The sequence below is a fragment of the Prionailurus viverrinus genome, chromosome A3, assembly GCF_022837055.1.
Source record: "Prionailurus viverrinus isolate Anna chromosome A3, UM_Priviv_1.0, whole genome shotgun sequence".
Lineage (NCBI taxonomy): Eukaryota > Metazoa > Chordata > Mammalia > Carnivora > Felidae > Prionailurus > Prionailurus viverrinus.
This window is the reverse complement of record NC_062563.1, coordinates 104,931,578-104,957,476: the sequence shown is the minus strand read 5'-3', so window position 1 is coordinate 104,957,476 and position 25,899 is coordinate 104,931,578. Positions and strand designations below refer to the sequence as shown.

General features: G+C 39.3%; 1 protein-coding gene across 1 annotated transcript in view; it reads right to left on the bottom strand.

Moving 5' to 3' along the window:
- Positions 1-25,899, bottom strand: part of BUB1 (BUB1 mitotic checkpoint serine/threonine kinase) — a 46,407-nt gene that overhangs the window by 19,225 nt on the left and 1,283 nt on the right. Inside the window, exons 2-16 of the mRNA XM_047853357.1 lie at positions 23,579-23,638; positions 22,794-22,932; positions 21,554-21,750; positions 19,665-19,708; positions 18,947-19,047; positions 16,682-16,734; positions 16,404-16,588; positions 14,969-15,120; positions 9,599-9,858; positions 7,686-7,744; positions 6,269-6,397; positions 6,063-6,173; positions 5,211-5,310; positions 4,090-4,171; positions 901-1,075 (exon numbers count right to left, since the gene is read on the bottom strand). Of these exons, the coding sequence (XP_047709313.1) occupies positions 901-1,075; positions 4,090-4,171; positions 5,211-5,310; positions 6,063-6,173; positions 6,269-6,397; positions 7,686-7,744; positions 9,599-9,858; positions 14,969-15,120; positions 16,404-16,588; positions 16,682-16,734; positions 18,947-19,047; positions 19,665-19,708; positions 21,554-21,750; positions 22,794-22,932; positions 23,579-23,638 (1,847 nt within the window). The remainder of the gene's footprint in view (positions 1-900; positions 1,076-4,089; positions 4,172-5,210; positions 5,311-6,062; positions 6,174-6,268; positions 6,398-7,685; positions 7,745-9,598; positions 9,859-14,968; positions 15,121-16,403; positions 16,589-16,681; positions 16,735-18,946; positions 19,048-19,664; positions 19,709-21,553; positions 21,751-22,793; positions 22,933-23,578; positions 23,639-25,899) is intronic.

The following is a 25,899-nucleotide window of genomic DNA, read 5'->3' as shown; positions in this document are numbered from 1 at the left end:
AGTTGGTTAAGCGTCCGACTTCAGCTCAGGTCGTGATCTCACAGCTCATGTGTTCGAGCCCTGCATTGGGCTCTGGGCTGACAGCTCAGAGCCTAGATAGAGGCTGCTTTGGATTCTGTCTCCCTCTCTGTCCCTCCCCCTCTCGTGCTCTTTCTCTCTCTCAAAAATAAATAAACATTAAAAAAAAAAAACGTTTTTTTTAAGGTGTCAGCAGTATTGGAATTTGGCTAGTAAATTCGTAGTCATCAAAATGGTAAAGTGGTCCCAGACCTTATTGTACGTATTTTATTGGTTGGTATTTAATTTTAATAGGTTGGTAATAATTATTTGCACTCAATGCCAATGTCTTATATTAAGGTTCAATTCAGATAAAGATCTTTGATACAGGAGTGTTATGTCTAGGGGAAATAAGGACTGTGAGTTTTATTATTACTCTCGTGAGGTCAGTCATTAAAAAAAAAAAATATCTGATTTTCCTGAGTGTAGCACTTGGCTATAACTCTAATGTAAAATTTGTAGACATACACCAAGGACTAAAATTTGCTATTTTCTACTCTTAAAACAGACCTGTCCATAGTGGTCATTTTGTTTGCAGTAAGCATAACATAAACCTAAATCCTGTACAAATGGGTTGGACTTTGCATATCTATGTTCAAATGCTTCTATAGGTTTTCCTCCTGTTCCACCTATAATCTAAGGTATTAAATTTCTAAAATGCACAGACTTTAAGAAAACAATATACCAAAAGAAAAAAATCATATATGTAATAATACAGTAAATGGACTTGAAGCTTCTTCTTTATAATTTTTCAACTTCCATTTAGGATTTCCAAGAAGAAAGCTAATTGTGCAAGAACTGAAGTTGGCAGAAGACAACATGCTAACGTAGTGCCACACACACCTTTGTCTTCCAGAGCGTGCACGGAGTCCCCTGGTGGCTTGTGGAAAGGAGTAGATGCGAGCTGTGCAGCAGAGGTGAAGGCTCCCGGGCTCTTAGGACTGGGCGCCAGGGTTTTGTTGCAGCGGACGCCCCATACGGTTGAATCATCTGAGAACTCTTCCGTGTGAGGTACTTCCTGCAACAAAAGAGGAGCTGAAAAAAAAGCAGCAATCTCCTTCTTTCGTCCACAAAATGTAACACACTCAGACTTTTTAAGATTCAAAAAATGAGGAATTAAAGTATTTTTTTTAATGTATATTTATTTGAGACACAGAGACAGTGTGTGAGTCGGGGAGGGGCAGAGAGACGGGGAGACATAGAATCCCAAGCGGGCTCCAGGCTCTGAGCTGTCAGCACAGAGCCCGATGCGGGGCTTGAACCCACGGACTGTGAGATCGTGACCTGAGTTGAAGTTGGAGGCCCAGGCACCCCCCCAAAAAAAATGAGGAATTAAAGAGAAAATACATGTCACCCCTGGCTAACACAGTCAAGAACATCGTGGTTCCATTCTCCCCAGAAGTGGGACACACCCCAGTGGAGTCGCACTGCATTCAAGGGTCACGTTTTATGTTCCAATTTTTATTTATTTTTTAATTTGAAAAGCCTAGATTTATAGAAGAGTTACAAAGATAGTACAGAGTTCCCATGTGCATTTTGTCAAACTTCCTCCGATGTTAGCATCTTATAGAATCCTGGCGCATCTCTAAAAACACTACTCCTATAGATGCTATTTGGATTTCATCATTTTTCCACACGTCCCTTCTCTGTTCCAGGCTCCAGTCCAGGACACATGTGGCATACAGTCTCCTCTAATCTGTGCCAGTGTATTGGTCTGTCTCAGTCTTTCTCACATGGACACTTTTGAATACTGGTTGGGAGCTGTGTACAATGTCCCTCCCATTTGGGTTTAAATTTGGCCTTTCATATGTTTAGACTGGGGTTATATTGATTTCAGGGAAGAATATCAGGGGTAAAGCGCCCTTTCTTGTTACATCCTATTAGGGGATATATGATATCAACACAACTTATTACTGGGAATAACCAGTAATAACCAATAACCAGATTAACCAATCAATCACCTGGTGAAGGTAGTGTCTGCTGGGTTTCTGCTCTGCAAGAAACTATTTCTTCCTTTCCTGACCCTTATTTATTCATAGCAAATCATAGTTAGCCTACACTCAAAAGGAGATGGGGCGCCTGGGTAGCTCAGTCAAACATCCGACTCTTGATTGTGGCTCAGGTCATGACCTCACGGTTCCTGAGATCGAGCCCCGTGTTACGCTCTGTGCTGACAGCGCAGAGCCTGCATGGGATTCTCTGTCTCTGCCTCTTCTCCATGCACGCTCTCTCTCTAAAAATAAATAAACTTAAAAAAAAAAAAAAAAAAAAAAAAGGGAAGTAAATGAAGATCCACTTCCTGGAGGGAGGGATATCAAAGAATTTGTGGACAGATGTTAAAACAATCACATTGAAAATGTGAGTGAGATACTGCAAGGCTATACAAATACCTTGTTCCTTCTTAAAGTTTCACTCACTAATTTTAATATTCATTTATGGATCTAGCTTGGAACAATGATTACTGTGGTGTTCTCATGGCTTTTTCTATTACCACTCATTCCTTCTCCATTTATTACTTCTCATTTTTACTTCTACTTATTAATTCTTCTGTAAGGAAGTTTTGTTTTGTCTTGTTTCCCATTTATTTATATCATTGTTGATATTTATTTTATTTCCTGGGTTATAATCCAATACTACCTTATTCTATTTATTTTCTTGTTCAAATTGTGCCTGGTTTGGCCACTGGCTTATTCAGGTTGGCTCCTGAGTTCTTTTGTTATGCCATCTTTGTTTTTTTTTTTAAAGCACTTCCTTACTTTCTGGCACTACAAGATGCTCTAAGCTCATCTTGTATTTTTCTTCTTCAGCCTCAGAATTAACTGTTTCTCCAAAAATGCAATGGCCAAGTTTTAGAGTCTATACACAGAGAGAAACTGCTGAGTCAGAATTACACTAGGCAAAGCCCTTTAGTTGCCAATAAAATGCCACCCATGGTTTTAATATGTAGTGCACAGATTTTATATAGCCACCGTATCTCCTCCAATGCTGGAGGAAACACTGGCTGTTGTTTCTTCAGATGAACACAGGATAAAGCAATTGGCTTATGCTTAGGGACAGGATGCAAAAAATTCATCATGGATTTTTTGGCCAAAACACATCTGGTTGAACAGTTTGGTGAAATGCATCTATGAATTGATGCTACTATATTTGAAATCCAGTCCATTATTTGGAAGTTTTTAAGAAGGCCAAAAAGTTCATCAGAAGGATTAGTGAATTGGGTGATAATTTGCTCAGAGAATCCACTGTGGGGGCGCCTGGGTGGCTCAGTCAGTTAAGCGTCCAACTCTTGATTTTGGCTCAGGTCATGATCTTACGGGTTCGTGAAATCGAGCCTCGTATTGGGCCTGTGCTGAGAGCATGGAGCCTGCTTGGAATTCCTTCTCTCTGCTCTCTCTGCCCTACTCTCTCCCCCCCCCTCTCTCAAAATAAATACATAAATAAATTAATTAAAAAACAAAAACAAAAACAGAATCCACGGAATTAAAACTACGACCCAGGGTTTAGCACAGCTTTTCAGTGCTAGAGTCTGACCCCTCACGGTCAGAGGGCTGGGCTGGGTGAGTGGAGAAAAGCACAGCACCCACATAACACACTCAGGGCGAGAGCAGAAGCTGCCTATGGGCTGGGCACCCTCGCTGCTCTGACAGAAGAACGCTGACGCTTGTCTGCTGAGTTACACTGATGAAGGACCTTCCAGTTTAATTTAGACTTGGGTTTTCTAACATTCCACTGGAGGCCTCACTTCTTGGGTTTGGAAAAAAATATATCTCCCACTGGTTCCTCCTGCCAAAGGAAAGGCTCTTTGAGGGCAAGGATCATATCATTTTTTAGTTTCTGTATCTATCACCGTGTACGATACACAGTAGATGCTTGAATAATTGTAGAATAATGTTCCAACCCACTCTTCATATTACATTGTACTTTTCAGGACAGTTTAATATACACTAACTCATTTGATTGACATAATAATTTGGTAAAATGAAGGGCAGAGAGATATGACTAATTTCATGGATGAGGCAGTGATTCACTCACATTCGGTTTTGAAGGAAATCTGCTCATAGAGCGTTCTCCAAAGGTCCTGGCTCCCGTGGGTTTATTTTTAGGCTGTGGTAATCTAAGGAAAGATTTCTAGAATTATAAATTGTAAAATATGCTACAGGGGATGCTACCACATAACTAAGACTGTTAGAAACGTTTTCCATTTATCTTGTTTGACTAGTAAGATATTTACTTATTTACACATTCCTTACTTTTACAGTAGTTGTAGAAAAACTGAATGCAAGTTGAATTAACTTGACGGTACACATAAAAATAGATCTACAGTAACTCAAGAGAGGATAGAACATACAAAATCTCTACTACACTGAGGTATAAATAGGACAAAAAGAGAGGTAGAGCTATCGCCAAAGAAGGTCATGGGTGCCATACATCGTATTTATCTCTAAGACTAGGTCTAGCTACGGAACTTCCTTCTGAGCTGATCAGACTGTTTCCTTTCTGCCTCAGTGTGAATCTCTCCAACACCGCGATACTCTTAATTCACACTGACACCTCTCTTTCCACGATTTAAACTGTAAACTGTGAAAATTCCTGGAGCTACCCCATTTTACTCCCACATATGGCTCCCTGGTGATCTTTCAGCTTAAAACATCTCTCCGTAGCATAACCCAATATAAGCCACTTCCTTTTCTACTTTATCAATCCTGCAAATACAAACAGAGCATGTATGGACACGTGTACTGGTAAACTCATTCATACCTAATTCAACTTCAAATCTATAGAATCCTTCAGTTCTCTGATAATTTGTAACCATACTGTTCTCCTGTCAACACATGCTTTTGCTATGGGAGGTCTGCTTTCTCATAACTCTGGTGTCCAATGCAGATCTGGACAACTGTAGCAAGAATCTGCCAGTCATGTGGTTAAAATGCTCACCAGTGGCAGAGCTGGCACTGGTACCCAGACCATCTGATCAGTGAGCCACGTTTTCTCACTATCCCGAGTCCCAGAGGAACCTCTGCCGGCATCTCATGTCCCTCTGACAACACCCATCTCCTCCAGTCCACCACATCTCTTCCAAACCCGGAGAAAAACCTGGCTGGCTGTTTCCTCAGGTGGACACAAGATAAAGCAATAATTAAATGTGTCTTTACCCATAATTTTCCTTGTTTCCATCCTCGAACACAGGAAAAGCAGATGACAAAGAAGAGATGATCTTATTGACTCCCCAAGCCCCAGAAGAACTTGCATTTTCTGCATTGGAGTAAAAAGTAGCATTTTATTATTGTATTGGGAAAAAACATTTATACTTTATGCTAAACTTCACCTACAAGTAAAATGGAACAACAGCTTATAGAAAAGAACTGACACAGTTTTCAAATACTAGGTAACAAGATAAGTCACTTTGTAGTGAGATGAAGGGACTTAACTGTGGTCACAGGGTTTAACACTCAAGCCTGTAGGTCTTGAGCTCCTGCTACATGCAAGGCACGGTATTCATCATTCTCCTAAAACATTGCTCTGGTCACCTGACTCACTGAAAAAAGCTCTCTGTGGCTTTTCTTTCCATTTCCTGTAAGAAAGAATTGACCTCTTAACTTTATATTCTGAGGCCTCCCGAGACTAATGATCCTATTTATCTTTATGATGATCTCGGTCTGGCTTCCAGGATAAAACCTGGGACAACAAATGTGGGCTCCAACACTCCACCCAGGCCATTACTCGAGCCAGGCAAGGCTCAAGTCGTACCTCAAGTACTCAGCTTTTCCTGGCCATTCCTTACTCACCAGGATTTTGTCCTTCTATTATTTTCTAAGAAATAAAACCAATCTGTGACATATATTTAGTCCCTTTACAAACACTATCACCTTTTTTTATTTCATGCATTGTCTGCCCTTGTGGGACAAGCTAATCAAGGGAAGGGCAATTTCGTGTATATTCCTTGATATTTCCTGTGGCAACCACCCACAATGCCTACACTCAGTAGTGTTTTAACAAATTATTACTTTGAAACTGGGCCTCAAAAGCATCTTCATTTTGATCTAGAGATGGCCATTCATCTTTGTCATCAGCAATATCAGGAAGCGTCGGAGCCTGAAACATATTCATGATGAAACCTTAGAAGAATAAAAAGAGTAACTGTAAACATGATTGCAAAAGAGCTTTCGTTAATTTGTCGCCAGATGCTACACATTCAAACAAGAGGCTTTACCTAATGCTTCTTTTGTGTGCACGGTGGGTGATGGCTGTACCCTGGATGGGGTTGCCTGAACCATTCCCAGTGACGTGTTTGGAGTTGTGTGAAAAGAACCTGTGTTAACAACCTTATGTGTTTCAGACCCTATAAAGGAAATGGGACAAAAGGCATTACCAGCAGAGAAATCAGAACAATTTAGAAGGCACAAAATTTAAGCAACATTGCAATGAGAACATTTTATTATTGCTGATAATTACCACTAAGGACTTCTATTATTATAGTGCTCACATATCTTTCACTTTTATTTTTAGAATAGTCCCATGCGGTAGGTAAGGCAAGAATTATCCTTTTATGGAAAAGGAAATGACAGTTCAAAGAGATGAAGCGGCTTGGTCTCAGATCAGATCAAATCAGCCGCCTTGTCATAAGTAGCACCCTTCACTCCACTCTGTCCCCTAAGAAATACATGTTAATAGTCACACAGTGAATCTTAAGACTGGCTTTCCATCTTACTCAGCTGGAGCCCGGACAACGGCATACAAGGCCCCGTAAAGCCTGGGCGGGACCTGCTCACTCAGACCTCATCTTCCTCCGACTCATTCCAGCCACCTCAGTCTCTTCACTGTGCATAGAAACCATCAGGGAGATTTCTCATCTCAGGGCTCTGCATTTGCTGTTCTCTCTGCCTGAAACAAGTTTTCCAAGCTAGCTGCATGGGAAGCTCCCTCCTTTGGAACTTTATCCAAAATATCACTCTGTGAGCATCTTTCCCGGTCACCTCTGACATTTCAATCCCCTCCCCCTGACACCCCCTTTCCCCCTCTGTGCGGGTGGGAGGTTTTGTCTTTTCTGTTTATAACTCCATCCCTAACTACCTGGAACAGTACCTGGCATCTGGCAGGTGCTCAGGAAGTCTTGGTGAAATGCAGGTGTTCCCAGCTGTTTCGAGCAGCTTTGCTACCCACTGAACCGTCACTTGAGAGGATACCAGTCACATAGGGCAAGTGACTGCACAATCGATGTATCTTGTTTTGTTCACAAAACTTACCTTGTATGCAAATGCCTCTAACAAAGTAGTACTAAATAGAAGTATAATCCTAATTAAACTTATAATTACCTTTCCTACCCCACAATATATTAAAGATAACTCATGTTTTAGGTAAATCTGAGAAATTTAATAAAAACGGTTTCATGAAATCAAATTTCCAAAGGATTCTACCTAAAAAGATATGACCAAGAAGCAGATTTCTACCATTACTTGAGATGGTCTGGGGCTTCTCTAACCCCGAAATTCTAAGAATTGGAAAGTGAACACCCCAGTTCATTAAGGCTTGAAGTCTTCATGAGCCACAGCCACCCAAAAGACCTCCGAGTGACCTCAAGAAGCCTGGGCAAAGAGGTCAGAAACAAATTTAATATAATTAAACATTACCTTCTTTTATCTCTGCCCCACTCTGTGGTTTGAATTCATGAGTACTTTTAGTCACACATCTGAAAGAGAACACTCTTGAGACAAACTGACTCCCAAAACAAACAATAAACAATGTCAGCAATTACAAGCCTGTTTACTTAAAGTACGGACGGAAGTGCTTGGGTGTAAGTAAATAAAGTGTTTTATTTTTTCTTTCATTTCCTTTTGAAGAAAAGAATTCTTATAGATCAAGGTCAGGTACTACATGTTGCCTTGACACAGTGGGCCTGTATTCTAACGTCATGATAATCACTCCTGTATCTGGGAGGGCAGGAAAACTGCCTCTAATTCGAATGACCCCATTTATTACATAGGCTAAAGGACTCACACCCAGGTCCAGGCCTTGGTGAGCAATGCAGCTGGCCACAGTCATGCTATGGGAAGCACTGGTGTGCTTTAGCTGTGATGCTGAGCCAGTAGCCACATAGCATGGTTCTGCCGACTTTAAGAGTTCTCAAGAAATAAAAAAGATGGCACACAAGACATTTATATCACAGTTTAAGTACAGTCACGATAGCGGACCTCATTTGTCTATTTAACATTGCTAAAATTCCCTTAGCAGGGACCATGTTAGGGTGTAAGTAAAAAGTACAACACACTTAATTTTATAAATCCTCACTAAACTGTCTTAAAAACATGAGTTCTTACATGAGATTCCAGACAAAGGCATCTTTTCTCTGCCACAGTAAGCTGTCCTGGCTAGTGAGAGTACCAAGGGTCCATTCAGTCCCTTGCCTGGGCCGGGGTCAGGGTCAAGCTGAGGTGCTTCTGACTGAGATCTGAATGTTCATTAGGTTAAAGAGTTTCACAGTTTTATAGGGACAGCTCATCTGGCCCCTCCAGCCTCATGACTCTGTCTCTGCTGGGGCGGATGGGACACGCAACATCTTTTTGAGCCTGTCACTGCTCTCCTGTTTTTATCATTTGATAACTGTGTTAACACTGAAGAACTAATAAGGTCACAGACTCTAATGATGCAACAGTTCTTTTTTTTACATACACTGTATGACACAGGACACAGGTCTGAATTATTAATCTAACGTGAGTGAAAAAGCATGTTAAATATTATTTCCAGGAGAAATCATTGATAAAAGTTAACCTCAGATATTGAGAAGAACCGGTCCTTATGAGCCATAATCTGTGCTAAGGAGTGTAGCCCAAGGGAAGGGTACAAGTGACACGGTCGCTCTCATTTTTTCTAATGGATCAATAAAATTGCTGTATGTAAAAAGAGAGAAAGAGCGTGCCGAAGTCATGGGAGGTAAAAATTTAAACAAAGTAAGTTATTATTTATAATTTATAATTTATGAAATCTAGGAAAATCCCTCAAAATTCGGGGAAAAAAAAATCCCCAAAGCAGTATACAACAGATGGGTTTTGGCATATCGTGTAACGGATATGAATCCCAAATTACTCCTGGTGGGAAGCTAGAAGGATCAGGAGAACCCATGTGAGGAACACATAACTGATGAACATAATGAACATAACTGATAAGTATTATCTGGACAGTAATAATCACTACATGTATCCAAGGCCAGTAAGAAAGGCCATTTCAGTTTAATCACAGTTTAATAGCTGTACATTCTCCAGTTACAAAAAAAAAAAAAAATGGTGAGTTTCAGGTACTGAATATTCTTAAGGGAAGAGAGAAGTATGAAATGAAATGAAATGAACACTCTAAAAGAAAAATAGTGTAATAAGTCTGAAGGATTTGGGACGATTTCAGTAACTTTTTCAACATGTCCATCTACAGATTACAGTAAAAACAGGAATCATTCATCTTTTATATACTGTTCTTGAAACTGCAGAACACGTAAAGAAGCTGACAAATGCCACTCCCGTCACTATCGTCTCTAGGACGACCTTCGCCTTACCCGTCATCTTTTCTGGCCACTGGAAACATGGAGTCTGTCACTGGCTGGGCTGCCAGAGGAACAGGAAGAGATACACTCTGGCTGATGGCTGGGGACACCGAAGCGGCAGTGACAGCATTTGCCATAGGAGGAGCAACAGGTGTTGCCTCTCTGGGTCTCTCCCCCATGTTCTTTGAGGTCTGCTGATTGATGGCTGGAAGACACAGAGCTCTCGGTTCCTGCTGGGAGCCTGCACTTGGCCCCGTCCGTGCCGGATTAACCTTTCAAGTTAAGCAAACAAAAACAAGGCCGTGAAGTCCGGAGTACCACTCATGAGGTACTACAGCTTTTCAAAGAATGGCATCTGTCATCAGTAGCTTCCTCTCCCCTTGTGGCATCCCCACACCCTTCAGGTACAGCCAACAACAACAAGGACCACGTTACATGATGGATGCTTTTGTAGCTTCTTCACCACAGATAAAACTGGGCAGCACCTATTTCCTGAGATAGGAAATAACGAGTCCCTGCAGTTTTATCAGTGTTTAAGAACTGTCTTATTTCTCTTAATTTTGAGAAAGGACCAATAAGTCAATGCCCTCAAATGCTCATAATGGTATTCCCTTCATTAAAATACACTTGGTAGCCATCTTCTCTCTAATGAGGAGATGTGAATCTAACTTGCAACAATAGCTTCCACAAAAACATGGCTTACAGTGGGAAGGCTGACAAGCTCTGGACTTAAAACCTTTGTTTTTCGACTCATGTGCACTTAGACTGTCACTGCACACGCCTGTGTTAAAAAGCTAAAAGACAGTAGAGTTCATTCCTCACCATATAAAAGTATTCTCACAAATTGTTAAAAAAAAAAAAAGGCACCCACTTCTATGGCAAGAATAGTTAGTTCACAAACAAATGGATAAAATATAAAAAGTTCATTTTTACTAGTCATCAAAAAAAGTAATCAAAAATGACCTATCCCATTTTCTCACCTACCAAACTAAAAACAAATCAAAATAATAATATTCAATTCTGAAAACATGTTTTGAAAAGGAATAATCAGACTTTCCATACCAGATATCAAAACTTACAACAAAGCTATGGTAAATATACAATATGGAATGATCAAGAAGAAACCTAGCAACCGAAGCAAAGGTACATTTAAAAAAATTTTTTTTTTCAACGTTTATTTATTTTGGGGACAGAGAGAGACAGCATGAACGGGGGAGGGGCAGAGAGAGAGGGAGACACAGAATCGGAAACAGGCTCCAGGCTCTGAGCCATCAGCCCAGAGCCTGACGCGGGGCTCGAACTCCCGGACCGCGAGATCGTGACCTGGCTGAAGTCGGACGCTTAACCGACTGCGCCACCCAGGCACCCCAAAGGTACATTTTAGAAACAGATCTTGTATATTAAAAATTTAGCATGCGATAAAGATATTTTAAATCAAAGGGGAAAGGTCGAGTAGCTCAGTAAATGATTTGGGGGCAACTGACAATCCGTTTGGGAAATATATCCTTATGCTATCCCAACACAAAAGCAAGCTCCATAAAGGGAGGCTTCTGGTTAAAGACAGTGGCTTAAATATGTGCTTTATCATCCACTACCTCCAAAACCTCACCAAAAGGTTGGTAAAGTAATTCTAACACCTAAAACAACAGTTGGAGGAGGCTGATCAGGAGAAAAGTTCAGACATATAGATACATCTCAGAATGGAAATGAAAGTGGAGTTGAAAGCATGAACTAAGAAAATTCTGAGGGAAAATGATTCCCCTTCGAGGACATAGCATCCAGCCTAATTATCACCCATGTGTGAGGGTACAAGCAAGAGATCTCACAAAACTAATCGCTCATATATGCTTTTTTAAAAAAAAGCTCCTAGGGACTGTGTGCCACCAAAAGGGGGCTGTTAAAAGGAAACAATGCCATAGGAACTAGAAAATAAGCAGGGATACACCACTGGAGAGGAGTCAGGAGAGGACAGCTGCTTGGAGGCCAGCGTGGAAGAGATAGACAGATGGTTCTGGGAGGCATGTGGCCAAGCGAAGTGAAACTAAGAGCGTACCTGATGTACTTGAACATAATGAAAACATATTTCTAGTTTCTCCCAAGAGTTTAGAGAGAAATAACTGATAAGTATCATAAAAATATAGCACAGGAGAATAATGAAACAATTATTTTAACAATTTCTTGGAATTATCTAGGGAAAACAAATTATACAAAAAAGGAAATCCAAATAAGAAAAATATGTAACAATCCAATAGCAAAATGAACAAAGTCAAATTTAATTTAAAAAATTAATTTTAAGAAAATAAAGACAAATTTAAAAAAATTCTTAAAAGTTTTTAAGAAAAAAAAAACAGCCACTAAATGTATTTTTAAAAGTCCAAATTTACCTGTGATTAGAAATAAACACATCAGATGGTTAAAAATATTTACGATAGGTAATGTTAGCCAAGCATATACCAAAAACATGTACTTTTATTCACTATTATGAGTGTAAAACAGTAAATTTTTGGAGGACAGATGGGCAGTATTTTAGGTGCACAAACTTCAGCAGCAATTCTACTTTTCTGTGTCTTTCCTAGAGTAATAATCTCATATGTACAAGAATGCTCACTGCAGCATGGTTTATAATAGTTTCCACATGACACATGCCTTTCCTAAAAGGTATGAGAGTAGACTGTGATGCTATTAAAATCAGTTGGATCTCTATGTAATAACAAGGAAAGATCTGAAAGGTGGGTTAGGAAGAAAAAGCACAAAGTAAGCCTTATACAGGCTTACTGTATAAGCCTGTATATGTCAATTGTATACATATTTATGTGTTCGTGCATAGTAAAGTTCTGGAAAAATGCAAACTACATAGTTAGTGACCATTCATTTATATACGTGTAACTATACACACACATGCACATCCACATATATAACATCTTTGCTTTTATAAAATCATAGTCATGCATTTTTATAATTTTCAAAATATGTAAGAAATTAAAGTGTTACTAGAATGAAACCAGACCACTTTCTCACACCATCCATAAAAGTAGACTCAAAATGGATTAAAGACCTAAATGTGAGACCTGAAACCATAAAAATCCTAGAATGGAACAAACAGTAATTTCTCTGACACTGGTCATAGCATTATTTCTCTAATATGTCTCCTGAGGCAAGGGAAACAAAAGCAAAAATAAACTATTGGGACAACATTAAAGTAAAAATCTTTCACATAAAAAAAAAAAAAAAAACACAAAAACCCAAGAAAAAACAAAAACAAAAACCCAAAACTGTAACAAAACAAAAAGGCAACTTACTGGGAGAAGATATTTGCAAATGACATATCCAATAAGGGGTTAGTATCCAAAATAAATAAAGAGCACAACTCAACACCAAAAAAAAAAAAAAAAAAAGAAACCACAACAACCAAACATGGGTATAGGACCTGACTAGACATTTTTTCCAAAAAAAGACATTGAGATGGCCAAAAGACAAATGAAAAGATGCTCAACACCACTCATCATCAGGGAAAGGCAAATCAAAACCACAATGAGATATCACCCTCACACCTGTCAGAATGGCTAAAATAAAAAAGTCAGGAGGGGTGCCTGGGTGACTCAATCAGTTAAATGTCCGACTCTTGGTTTCTGCTCAGGCCATGATCTCAAGGGTTCATGAGTTCAAGCCCCATGTTGGGCTCTGCACTGCCAGTGTGGAGTCTGCTTGAGATTCTCTCTCTCTGTCCCGCTCTCTCTCTCTCTCTCAAAAAAAATGAACTTTAAAAAAAATAAGTTAAATTACATTAAATTGAAAAAATGTCAGGAAATAGCAAGAGTTGGAGAGGATGTGGAACCCTCGTGCACTGCTGGTGGGAATGTAAATGGGTGCAGCCACTGTGGAAAACGGTATGGTGGTTCCTCAAAAAATTAAAAATAGAAATACCACATAGGTCAGTAATCTCACTACTGGATATTTATCCAAAGAAAACAAGACAGTAATTTGAAAAGATATATACACCCCTATGTTTACTGCAGCATTATTTATAACAGCCAAGATATGGAAACAACCTAAGTGTCCCTTGGTAGATGAACAGATAAGGAAGACGTAGCATGTGTGTGTGTATATATGTATGTATATAACATTCCACATATACACACAATGAAATACTATGCCACCACAAAAAAAGGATGAACCTAGAAGGTATTGTACTGAGATAAATCAGACAGAGAAAGGCAAACACCGTATGATTTCACTCATATGTAGAAGTAAAAAACCAAAACAAAGGAGTAAACAAACAAAAAGCAGAATCAGACCTATAAATACAGAGAACAAAACTTATGGCTGCCAAAGGGGAGGGAGGTAAGGGGATAGGCAAAATGAGTGAAGGGGAGTGGGAGATACAGACTTTCAGTTATGGAATGAATAAGCCACAGGAATAAAAGGTACAGTAGAGGTAATGGCATTTTAACAGCATCCTACGGTGAAAGATAGTAGCTACACTTGTGGTGAACACAGCATAACACACAGAGAAGTTGAATCACTACGTTGCACACCTGGAACTAATGTAACATTGTGTGTGAACTATATTCAAAACACAACAAAACAAAAAAAAGGAACAAAAAAGAAGAAAGGTTGTATGCCTGGAATACATCAGGAAGCAAGGCAAATGTAGCATGACTTTGTAAGAACAAAGGGGCAAGAAAACTTTTGGTGTGATGTATATGTTCACTATCTTGATTGTGATGATAGTTCTATTGGTGTACATACATGTCAAAACTTAGCAAATTTTACACTTTTAATATGTGTAATATATTATATGTCATTTATACCCCTATAAAGCTCTTAAATAAAAAGAAAAACTCTAAAAAAAAATTCAGGGGTTTATCTTCATTGTATCCTATATCATAGGCAGACATATACTATGTGATCACTTAAGCAGCCATTATGTAGCTTAAATTTATTCTCAATCAACCCCATTCCTTAGTAATTTTAAGAAAATCATGTGACTCTAACACACTCATCACCTCTCCCCGCTTCCAACATGAAACAATGGCAAGCAAAATACAACTAGACAATTAATTAATTAAATTATTAAATTCATATTCTCATCATATAATTATGTCACTGTATTAAAAAATCCAAAAAAGACTACATATATGAATGCATAAACACATAAGTATGTACATACACACATATAAAAACATACTCTTTGTAACTTCCTTTTCTCATTTTACATTTTGAATACCTTTCTGTGTCCAATCGTAAAAATTTGGAAAGCTAGTCTCTAAATTAACATCAGAATTAACTCTAAAAATATAGCACAGAAAGGAGCAAGTAAAAACAGAAATCAGTGTTACTGGTTGCTGAATGAAAAACATTCAGCAAAGAGCACACACATACCTCAGACCTTTCCTGAAAAGCAGGCAGGTTCTCCTGGGACGTCTCCACCACCTGATGCAACTTCTTATGAAGTTCATCCATTTTCTGTTTTAATAGTTGTTCTTCAAAAGCATTTGCTTCTTTTCTTTTCATATAATGTCTGTCTTCATTTACTTTAGGAAAGAAAAAATGGTTTCCATGCAAGTCATCACAGGAATACACAAAAAATGAGTGAAGGGTTATTTTTAAGATGGCAATTTTTTTTTTACTAGTCTTTTCCATGTATATTAGGTTATTAGCACTGAAAGGTGTATTACCTTTTAATTATAATTTTTACCTGCCTTTGGGATGGTTATTTTTCATTTCAGGGCTTGTAAGGTACAAATTTACAATGTTGACCAATAAAAAATATTTGATAATAGCACAATGATAATAATCACTTTTTATAAAAGTCATGATTCTACATATCATTTGGAAGTGGAGCAGATAAAAGATCTAAATCTCCAGTGCTTTCTGAGGAGGAGGAGTCTGGTACCCTGAAAGTTCAGTGCCTCACATGTACTGCAGTAAGTCTCACTTGCAAAGGCAATTAACATAACCATATCACATTCAAATCAGATCCTTTGGCTAAGACTTTATGTCATAGTGTGTGAAAGAAAAATGCATCCGTGCGTGGCACAAAACGGGTCCTCCCTGAGTGTTAACTGCCTGTTCTCTCAGTTGTTGAACAAATGAGAAATGATAAACAAAAAAGCCAACACAGAGCAGCTCTCGTCCACATGACTTAGATGGTATAAAAGCCCTGAGTGGAACACAGTTCCACTTTCCTCTCTAAAGTTCACGTTGTTACAGCAAAGACAAGCACAAACTTTGGTGTTAACACTCATGGTTTTCTCTGTGAGCCACAAAACTTGACCTACTACGCAGCCATAAATAACGTGGCACTTTGATCAGAGGGCTCTTTCTGAATGTCTTCTTTGTTGTTCTTGCAGATTTTAGAAAATCTCTTCTCAATTCCAGTTCCTAACCTAATCCTTTCACAGTACAGATAACTGACCTACAGGTTTAAAATTGCTGTATACAGAAGTTCAAATCCATTCAGATAATATTTAAAAGCTTAAAATATCACTGAAACGAAGGCAATGTTGGTATATCTCTTTAATCTACATTAGTGCTATATCAACTCTGAGCTTTGCTGTCAAGACATCAGTGTAGTCCCCTGGACAAATGCGGCCGCTACACTTTTCAGGAAAGGTCTGAGGTATGTGCGTGCTCTTTGCTGAATGTTTTTCATTCAATGATTGCATTTAATAAAGATTTCTAGGCTTCAGATACATGAGCTAGAGACTTCTTTGCAGATTCTTTCGGCATAGTCAATTACCTGTTTAAAAAGGGAATTACTCAAGGTTATTATTTTAAGTGACTAGAGTATCTCAGATCACAAGACTGCCAGTACCCCATTGTTCATGCTTTCTCCGTTGATTGTATTTCTGGGCTCTCAGCTCTTCAAAGGAAAATTCGGATTCTCCACGAATAAGCTTCTCCTTGCAATACATAACAACCTGCTGAACATCAGCTTTGGCTGCTACAGACGGTTGTGCAGAATATCCTGATTTGGAAATCATGATCACCCTTTGCTCCCTACAATGGGGAAAAATGTATTATTTACAACAGTGTACTAAAACAGCTCTCGAATGACACTAATTAATAGATTATTGCACTGATGATACTTGCATTTTCGACTCTTTATCGCAAGCTGAAGAAATCACCCCAGAAACTTCTGAACCCTAAAAAGACAGAAAGGGAACATCAGCATTCACTTATCTGAAAAGAAACGGCCATCCAAATTATTTCACAAAACAATAAGAAAGTGTTAGAGGGGTTCTGTAACTAGATTTATATATGTTCTTTAAAATTATAATTAATTCAATCATAATCAATTATTATTAATCTTACAACTTTTTTTTCTTTTTTTTTTTTTTTTAAATTTTTTAACGTTTATTTGTTTTTGAGACAGAGACAGAGCATGAATGGGGGAGGGTCAGAGAGAGAGGGAGACACAGAATCCGAAACAGGCTCCAGGCTCTGAGAGGTCAGCACAGAGCCCGACGCGGGGCCCGAACCCATGGACCGTGAGATCATGACCTGAGCTGAAGTCAGACGCTTAACCGACTGAGCCACCCAGGCGCCCCAAATCTTACAACTTTTGTAACTAAGAGTCCAACAGGAAAATGATTTTAAAAAATTCCTACTTGGTAATAGAGAAGGGCACTTATTTCCCTCCAATCAACAGACAAGGAGCTGGACCACAGTGCCTATGTGTTCCTAGATTAATATTCCAAAATCCTATATTAATAGAAACAAAAATCATAAAAATTTCCTTCTGGTACTATTCTATCCTCAGGAGTTCCCAATGCTAGGACTGATTCACCAAACAAATATTTATTGAACATCTTATACATGTCCTGAACTGAGCTAGGTCCTGGAAATGTGACCATAAGTAAGACCTATCTCTGCTGTCTAAAAATTTACATAGTCGGGCGCCTGGGTGGCTCAGTCGGCTAAGCGTCTGACTTCAGCTCAGGTCATGATCTCACAGTTCATGGGTTTGAGTCCCGCATTGGGCTCTGTGCTGACAGCTCAGAGCTTGGAGCCCGCTTCGGATTCTGTCTCTCCTCTCTCTCTGCCCCTCCCCTGCTCGCTTACTCGTTCTCTCTCAAAAATAAATGAGCGTTTAAAAAAATTTTTTTAAAGTCACATAGTTGGGGCAATAGGAAGCAATGAGGCTGGCAAATGTGTAGAATGTAAAATGAGATAGTTTGAGTATCTATCAAAGTGAGAAATGCATATTCTGCGTCTAAGAATGTGTTATATGAATAAAACTTGTAACATGCACTAAGGACAGAGGCCTTTCTGCTAGAGTCAGCTTAAAGGAGGTCCTCAGCAAACTGAAAGAGAAACTGTAGTACAAAGAGGAAAGATACTGGAAAACAGGCTGGGGAAGCAGAGACTTGAGCAGAAGAGATCTCAATAGGGCAAAAATCTCAACAAAGAACAACAAGCACAAGTGAAAGACCACCTTTCCCAACTGTGATGGCAGGGAGGGATGCAGTTACATTTACTGGTTGGTGGCAGAAAACTGAAAGATGTCATCTAATGGCTTTTGTTGTCTCATTAAAATAGTATTTTTGCCAGCTCCCAAAGGAGAGGTTAGAGACAGCCAGGTCCCAAGTTTGAGGAAAGTGAAAAGAAGTTTAACATCATTGTAATGTGGCATTAGACAGTGAAATGGGACACGTAGGAAATACAAAAAACATAGTGTCAACCAGGAAACTGGAAACAATTTCTGGGGAGTAGTAAAGCCCTGGTTAAGGTTATAGGTACTATTGTTCCAAGTTCCTGAGGTTTTTTTTTTTTTTTTTAAGTTTATTTTTATCTATTTTGAGACAGAGAGAGAGAACATATGTGAGCAAGGGAAGGGCAGAGAGAGGGAGAGAGAATCCCAAGCAGGCTCTGTGCTGTCAGCTCCCCCTGACATGGGGGTTTGATCCCATTAACCATGAAGTCATGGCCTGAGCTGAAGCCAAGACACTTGGACACTTAAATGACTGAGCCACCCAGGTGACCCAACTTCCTGAGTTTTTTAAGCAGGGATCCGAAATTTCCAGGTGGGTATTATCTAATGTAGGGGCTCATGGGCCCATGTGAGGGAGACCAGTAGAACCAAGGAGGAGAGAAGCTGCTGGGGAGGAAGTAAAGACAGAAGGTGAAAAAGTGGGGGGGCTCTAGGTCAGATAAACAGATAAGTTATTTAAATCTGATATCTGAGGTGAGCAGTGGTAGATGATGACAGGCCACAGGTGCAGGTGGCTGACAGAGAGGTTAGAGTCACAGGAACAAGATCAAACAAATGAGATGTCAAAGTGGATGTAAAAGGGAGCTGGATGACCATTCAATGCCATTCCCAGTTTCCACACAACCCACAAATGTCATTATTACCTGATTCTTAGAAATGCAGGCTGAGTTGTTTCCTGGATTTGATTTTGATGTCACCATTTGATTTAAAATCTGAGCATTATGGAGAGGTTCCAAGGTTCTAGCTATGGGGGGGGGGGGGGGGGGGGGGGAAGGATGAAATAAAGAGAAACAAGGATAAAAACACATTAAGTAAAATTATTACAAATATATTCCCCTGGTCTTTCAATTAGTAGCATAAGAAATAAATCAATTCATTGATCACTGTCTTAGAAAATGTAACTAAAACACTTTTAAGAAGAGAAGAGAAATATTCTAGAGATAATTTAAACAACAGGATGGGATAGTTGATGCTTATTTCTGAAACATAATCTTTATTTCTAAGAAAATATATGACTACCATTTCTTTAAAAGTTGCATTAAACACATTTGATTCAATTCAGAACAGATGGACTCCAGAGTAAGCCTTGTCCTCTATTTTTGGCCAATTTTGATTTTTTTTTTAAATCCTAAAAATAGAATGAATTCAAGTTTTCTTTTGGGTTTGCTCTTTTAAATTGCTAAGACAGAGCTCTACTCTCCAGGGATATTTGCTAGGCATTATTACCAGAGTGCCTTCCCTATTACCTAAGGCAATACAATCAATAAATACTGGATGAATTATTTTCTTAGGGGAAAAAAGCCAGCACAAGTCAGACTAAATTATTAACAATTTAGACATTTTTAGAAAGCGTTGTTTTACCTTGAGTTGGCAAGTGGGTTTCGGCAAGGCGTGCCTGAAATAACCTAAGTGGCAGGAGTAAAGGCATCAACACAGATTATAAGCTTACAGTGAAAACTAAATCAATCTATTTAGATCAATCTAGATCAATCAAGACAGCTTATCATAAGCTAGTAAAGACTGAGGTTGAGAGAGAATGTAAAGTTGACTTTTAGAATTGCTTCAAAATTAAAAAAAAAAATTCTGGGATTTCCTTCATACCCAATTATTGTATTAGAAAAATTCCCCCTTCTGTTTAGTTTATGTCCGTATTTCTCAAACTTATATAATAAATGTACCCTCTTTCTCTGTGTATCGTCTGCAAATGTTACAACATGGGGTGTCTGAACTCCTTATCTTAGGCATTCTACACATCTGGACCATAATGAATATAATGTTAAGAAGAAAGAAGTCTAAAACTTAGACCACCACTCCAAATGGCAGATATATTATTGTTCATGCTGTGAGAAGTTTTAGAATATATCATTTCATGGCAACTTTGCACACCAAATCACCTGTTGAGTAAAACGCAACTTCTAAACCTGACATTTTTGGGTGATATCAACAAGAATCTAGAGTATAAAGAGAATAAGAGATGTACAACCAAATGCCAAATCTTGTGACTCTTAATTCAAACAAACCACTGGTTAACAAAGCAAGCAAGCAAGCAAACAAACAAAAAAGCAACTCACAATGTTTTACATTATGAGGAATAACTGAAAATTACGGATATTAAGGAATTAACAGTTAAAATTTATTAGGTGTGAAAATGGCCTAAGCTTCTGCACAAAAAATCACTTTCTAGAGATGTTTATGTATTTGGAATAAAATATTTTGCTGTCTTGGATTTGCTTTAAATTCTTCAGCATAGAAAAAACATGATCAAACGTTAATAAATACTAAAAGTACATGACAGACAAAGGGGAGGCTCATTATATTTTTTTTAAAATGCATGCTTGAAAATTCTCCTTATAAAGTTTAAAAAGAACATGAGTGCTATAGCAAAGTTGAAACAATGAGTGTATTAAGTCTGGCAAGGGGTACAATGAGATAAGTGATCTCAGATGCTTCTGGAGAGGGGCCAGCTGGTATAACCTTTTGAGCAGGGACTGTGCTTATATGTACCACAAAGCTTCAAAACTCTTCATTCACCCTTTGACTATATAATTTCAATTCTGAGACTCTATCAGGAGGAAAGAGATAAAAATAGGCAACCTATTGGGAGCTAACTCTATGATAAAGGAAAAAGACCTTGACACGAAGCTGCAGATATATGTAAAGCATGCCTGTAAATCCTATAACGAGAGGGGAACAACATGTCAACTAAAATGCCAGGTTTCTTCTGCTTCTTTAGTTTTCTGTATTGTCAGCATTTCTAAACGAGGTATATTTACTCATAGAAAAAAAAAGTTGTGAAAAATAGTTATTCATTAAGATACTCATTATGTTGTTCTTGACAAAAATCAAAATGTTGAAAACACCTTAAATGTTCATTTGGAGAACAGTTAAATTATGACATAACTCTGGGACAGATTTCACAACTGCTTTATAAGTTGTGCTATAAAAGTCCATAATTTCTTAAGAGCAGTATCAAGGCCAGTATACATAACAGACATAACAATACGATTTACTGTTAAAATATACAAATACAAGGACACGCACACAGGGGTAGGAAAAGGTACTGGGAGGCAACGCACCAAAGTGTTGCCAGTAATATTTCTGGGCAATTTCCTTTCCTTTATACTATCGTGTATTATCCACATTTTCACAATGAGAAAGATTTCCCTGTACAAACAAAGCAATAAAAATTTTTAAGAGCCAACATTACACTTCAAAGCAGGGGACACTCTGCAGTTTTATTTTCAAACTACCTGTAGTGTTGTTGCAGCTGCTCTCTTGGTTCAGCCTGGTGTTGAAGCCCTCTCCGAAAAATGGCACTGGCATGCTGCAGCTCTCCCTGGCCTTCCAGATGCCCAGCCCAGGCTACGTACAGAGGGGATGACGTGGTTCCGATCCCATGGTTGTACAGAAACTCAAAAAACTGATGAAGATCACTGTTGTACTCGGCCTACAGAAACCCAAAGCAAACAGATACAAGAACGAAGGAACTGCCGGTCTAGGTAGGGCCCGGAGCCCGGCTCCCTTCAATGTTCACTCATTTTACTCATTTTTAAGAAAGAGAGAGAGAGAGAGAGAGAGAGAGAGAGAGAGAGAGACAAAGTGTGAGTGGGGGAGGGGCAGAGAGCGAGGGAGACACAGAATCCGAAGCAGGCTCCAGGCTGTCAGTACAGAGCCCGACACGGGGCTCGAACTCCAGACCTGTGAGATCATGACCCGAGCTGAAGTTGGACGCTTAACCCACTGAGCCACCCAGTCGCCCCCAGTGTTTGCTCTTCGTGGAGGGTTCAGGATATGCTGTAGGGGCAGGCTTGTGTGGCTCTCTGATAGCAAACCTAAAAATTAAGCTCCTTCTTTTCCTTACCCACACAATTTCCCAGGATACTGGGTTCCAGGACTCACGATGTATTACAGTTGTCTTAATCTGAGCTTGCCCAAGTACCACAGGGCGCCTCTAATCCTGGTACCTTGTAATTTAGTGAACAAATCCATCTTAACTCTATCCGTTTATGATTGCCAGAACTTGTGCCCCCAAAGTCTTTATTTCAGGACTGTAAAGACACAGACTTTTAAAGCCTCAACTGAGGCAGCCTGTTCCTGGGGCAGTACTACATTTAGTTACTGAGAGTTAATATTTTCTTAATTATTCACAATGAATTTAATTTATTCCCAGGAACCCTCTGAGTACCTAGCAGTGTCTGCTTATCCTTGTATCCCCAAACACACCCCTCATCCAACATACCTTTTAATTTAGTGGTTTCTATCTACCCACTTGATAGACAGAGGAAGGTTTTAAAATTAAATGACTGACTCCACAATACAAAAGCCAAAAGGTTCTAAAATACACGTCTCTGGCCATAGAACTTTTAAAAATTTATGATTGGAAACAGAGGAATTAAAATAAGGCAGTCTAAAATGATCTTAAAATCTGGGGGAGAAAGCAAAAACACAGTATGATCACAGATTTGATTATACATCTGAAAGTATACTTACAAATTTTAAACAATAACTGATGAATCTTGGGTCATTGTGGTATTTCTTCTTATCTAAAAATTCTTTCATTAAATGTTCTAATAAAGTTGTCAAGTATTCCTTATTCTCAGGAAAATTCTCTTCTACCCACCGTATGTAACTAGAAAAATATGGATAATATTAATTTTTAGGTCAGCATATAGTTCGTTTATTTGAGAGAAGGAGAGAACATGAGCTGGGAAGAGGGACATTTTTTTTTTTTTTAGAGAGTGCATGTGTGTGTGCAGGGCAGAAGGGAAAGAAAGAGGGGGAGAGAGGGAGAGAGAGAGAGAGGGAGGGGGAGAGGGAGAGAGAGAGAGGGAGGGGGAGAGAGAGAGAGGGAGAGAGGGAGAGAGAGAGGGAGAGGGAGAGGGAGAGAGGGAGAGAGAGAGAGAGGGAGGGGGAGAGGGAGAGAGGGAGAGAGGGAGAGAGAGAGGGAGAGGGAGAGGGAGAGAGGGAGAGAGAGAGAGAGAGAGAGAATCTCAAGCAGGCACCACACCCAACAAGGAGCCCCATGAGGGGATCAGTCTCACTACTATGAGATCATGACTTGAGCCGAAATCAAGAGCCAGATACTTAACCAACTGAGCCACTCAGGTGCCCCAGAGAAAGAGGGAATCTTTAAGCAAGCTCTGCACTCAGCACAGAGGCCAATATGGGGCTCAATCAATCCCATGACCCTGGGATCATGACCTGAGCCAAAATCAATAGCCGGTCGCCCCAGCATATAGTTTGTTTAAAGGAAAAAAAATAAACTAAATGCTAACCTTTCCCATTCACCAAGTGGGTCATCACCCTTGTAGCTCTGCATATGGGCTTCAAACATTCTAGAACAGAGAAAAATAGGCACATGAGCTATTAGGGATAATTCCTAAAAGCAAAAGATATATTTTATTTTACATGTATCATTTACAAACCTTAAAATTGGTATCTGAAATATCAGTTCAAATGCTATATTAAAAATTAAGAGATTATTCACGTGGAAGTTGTCACAAAACTCAGATCCAGTGTTTTTCCAGAAGAAAGCAAAACCCAAGCCCCTGAAGGTAGCCCTTGTGAAAGAGATGGCTGGAAGAGGGTCCCAGACTCTATCCTCAGGCCCTAAAAGTCTCCTTCTCCTGGCACGGATGCCTAATGTCACTACCATCATGAAGAACACATAATGGCAATGTTCATAAATCAGCGACTACAGCTCCCAGAGAACTCAGCTTGCTGCTACTTCTGCATCCCAACCACAAGCTTTAAAAAAAAAAAAAAAAAAAAATCAGCTAGGCCAAGCAATGTTCTCTTCTCTAAGGGCACTTTGGTCCTAGGGGGTAAACAAATAAACACCTAAAATAAAGCCAGGTGACATTCAGCACTTAGGAACAAAATAAAACAAAACAGGACAAGAGGTAAGAGTGTGATAAGAGTTAGAATATTTAGACTGGTCAGGGAAGGCTATTCTCTCTGAGAGAATGACACTAGATCAGACAGCCAGAGAGCCAGCCAAGCAGCTATTTAAGAGTGCTGAGCTGGAAGGGTGGGGGTGACAAAATGTAATTTACATTTTAAAATGTCCACTCTGCCCCTCCAGGCCAAGGAGGGGTGGAATGGGAACAGAAGTGGGAAACCAGTTAGGGAGGTACTACAATCCCAGTGGGTGGTGAGCCGGACCAGGGTGGGAACAGTACAAGTGTGGGATTTGGGGTGTTTTGGAGACAGAAACAATGAGACTTGCTGGGTGTGAGAGAGGGTCAAGCTAAGAAAGATCCCAGGTTTTCTATTGGAGAAATTACATGATTTTTTGAAAAAAGGATTTGTAAGCAATACTCTCTTCTAGCTATCATCTCAGTATACCAATGCAATCAATGGTTCTTAGGACTCAACATCTAGAAGCCACAAAAGAAAAGCTAGATAAAGTAAACTATATATAAATAAAAAACTTCTACCTACATGTCAAATAAAACATCAGACAGAATCAAAAGAAAAATGATAAACTGGGGTAACAAAACAAAGCTTCTAGAAACCAGGGGGGAGGAGGGGAACAATAAAAATAAATAAATAAAACACATCCCACAGGAAAATACTCAACCTCCCTCATAAAAGAAATTCACCTCACTCGGATCCAAATTTCTCACCTACCAGATTGGCAAAACTAAAAAAATGTGCAACAGTGAATAGATGAAGCAAGGGGGCTTGCTTGCAGGTGGGAGTGCTCTTCATCCCTGCCAAGGGAACTGGTAATGTCTGCCAAAATTACAGACGGATTTACTTTTGATCTAGCAAATCCACTAACTGGGAATCTAGGAGACAGATACATCTGTGTATGTGCAAAATGTCACACGTACAAGATTTTTCACTGCAGCACTATTTAGTAAAAGACTGTCAACAAATCAAGTCTCCATCAATGGGGGACTTTTTAGGTCAATTATGGTAGATTAAATATGCAACTGTAAAATAGGCTGAGAAAGAGATCTCCAAGGATATTGTTAAAAAAAAAAAGGAGTGTATACATGGTCTGCTACATTTTATGTGAAATCAAGACTGGAAATGTACATGCATATACATACACACCCACCCACATACACATATGCATATACAGATATACTAATGTATTATTATAATTTAAATGTATCTGCACCAAGAAACATTTGAAAAATAAACTAGGAAAATGGTTACATATGGGGGTGGGAGAGTAGACGGGTATAACACATCTCAATGAATACTTTTCTAAATCTTTTTTTGTCTTGTTTTGTTTATTTGTTTATTTTGAGAAAGAGACAGCTCAAGTGGGGAAGGGGCAGAGAGAGAGGAACACAGAGAATCCCAAGCAGGCTCTGCACTGTCAGTGCCGAGCCCGATGTGGGGCTCGAACCCACGAAACCGTGAGCTGAAGACTTGAGCCTTGGTCAAGAGCCGGATGCTTAGCCGACTGAGCCACCCAGGCGCCCCTATAAAAGTATTTTTTTTTCCCTGAGGGAGACAGGCTTCTCTTCTTTGTACTTGTTGTTCCCTTTGCCTAGAAAGTTCTTCCCTTCAGTTTCACATACCTCCTTTTTATCATTAAGATACACCAAGAGCCGGGCTTAACCAACTGAGACACCCA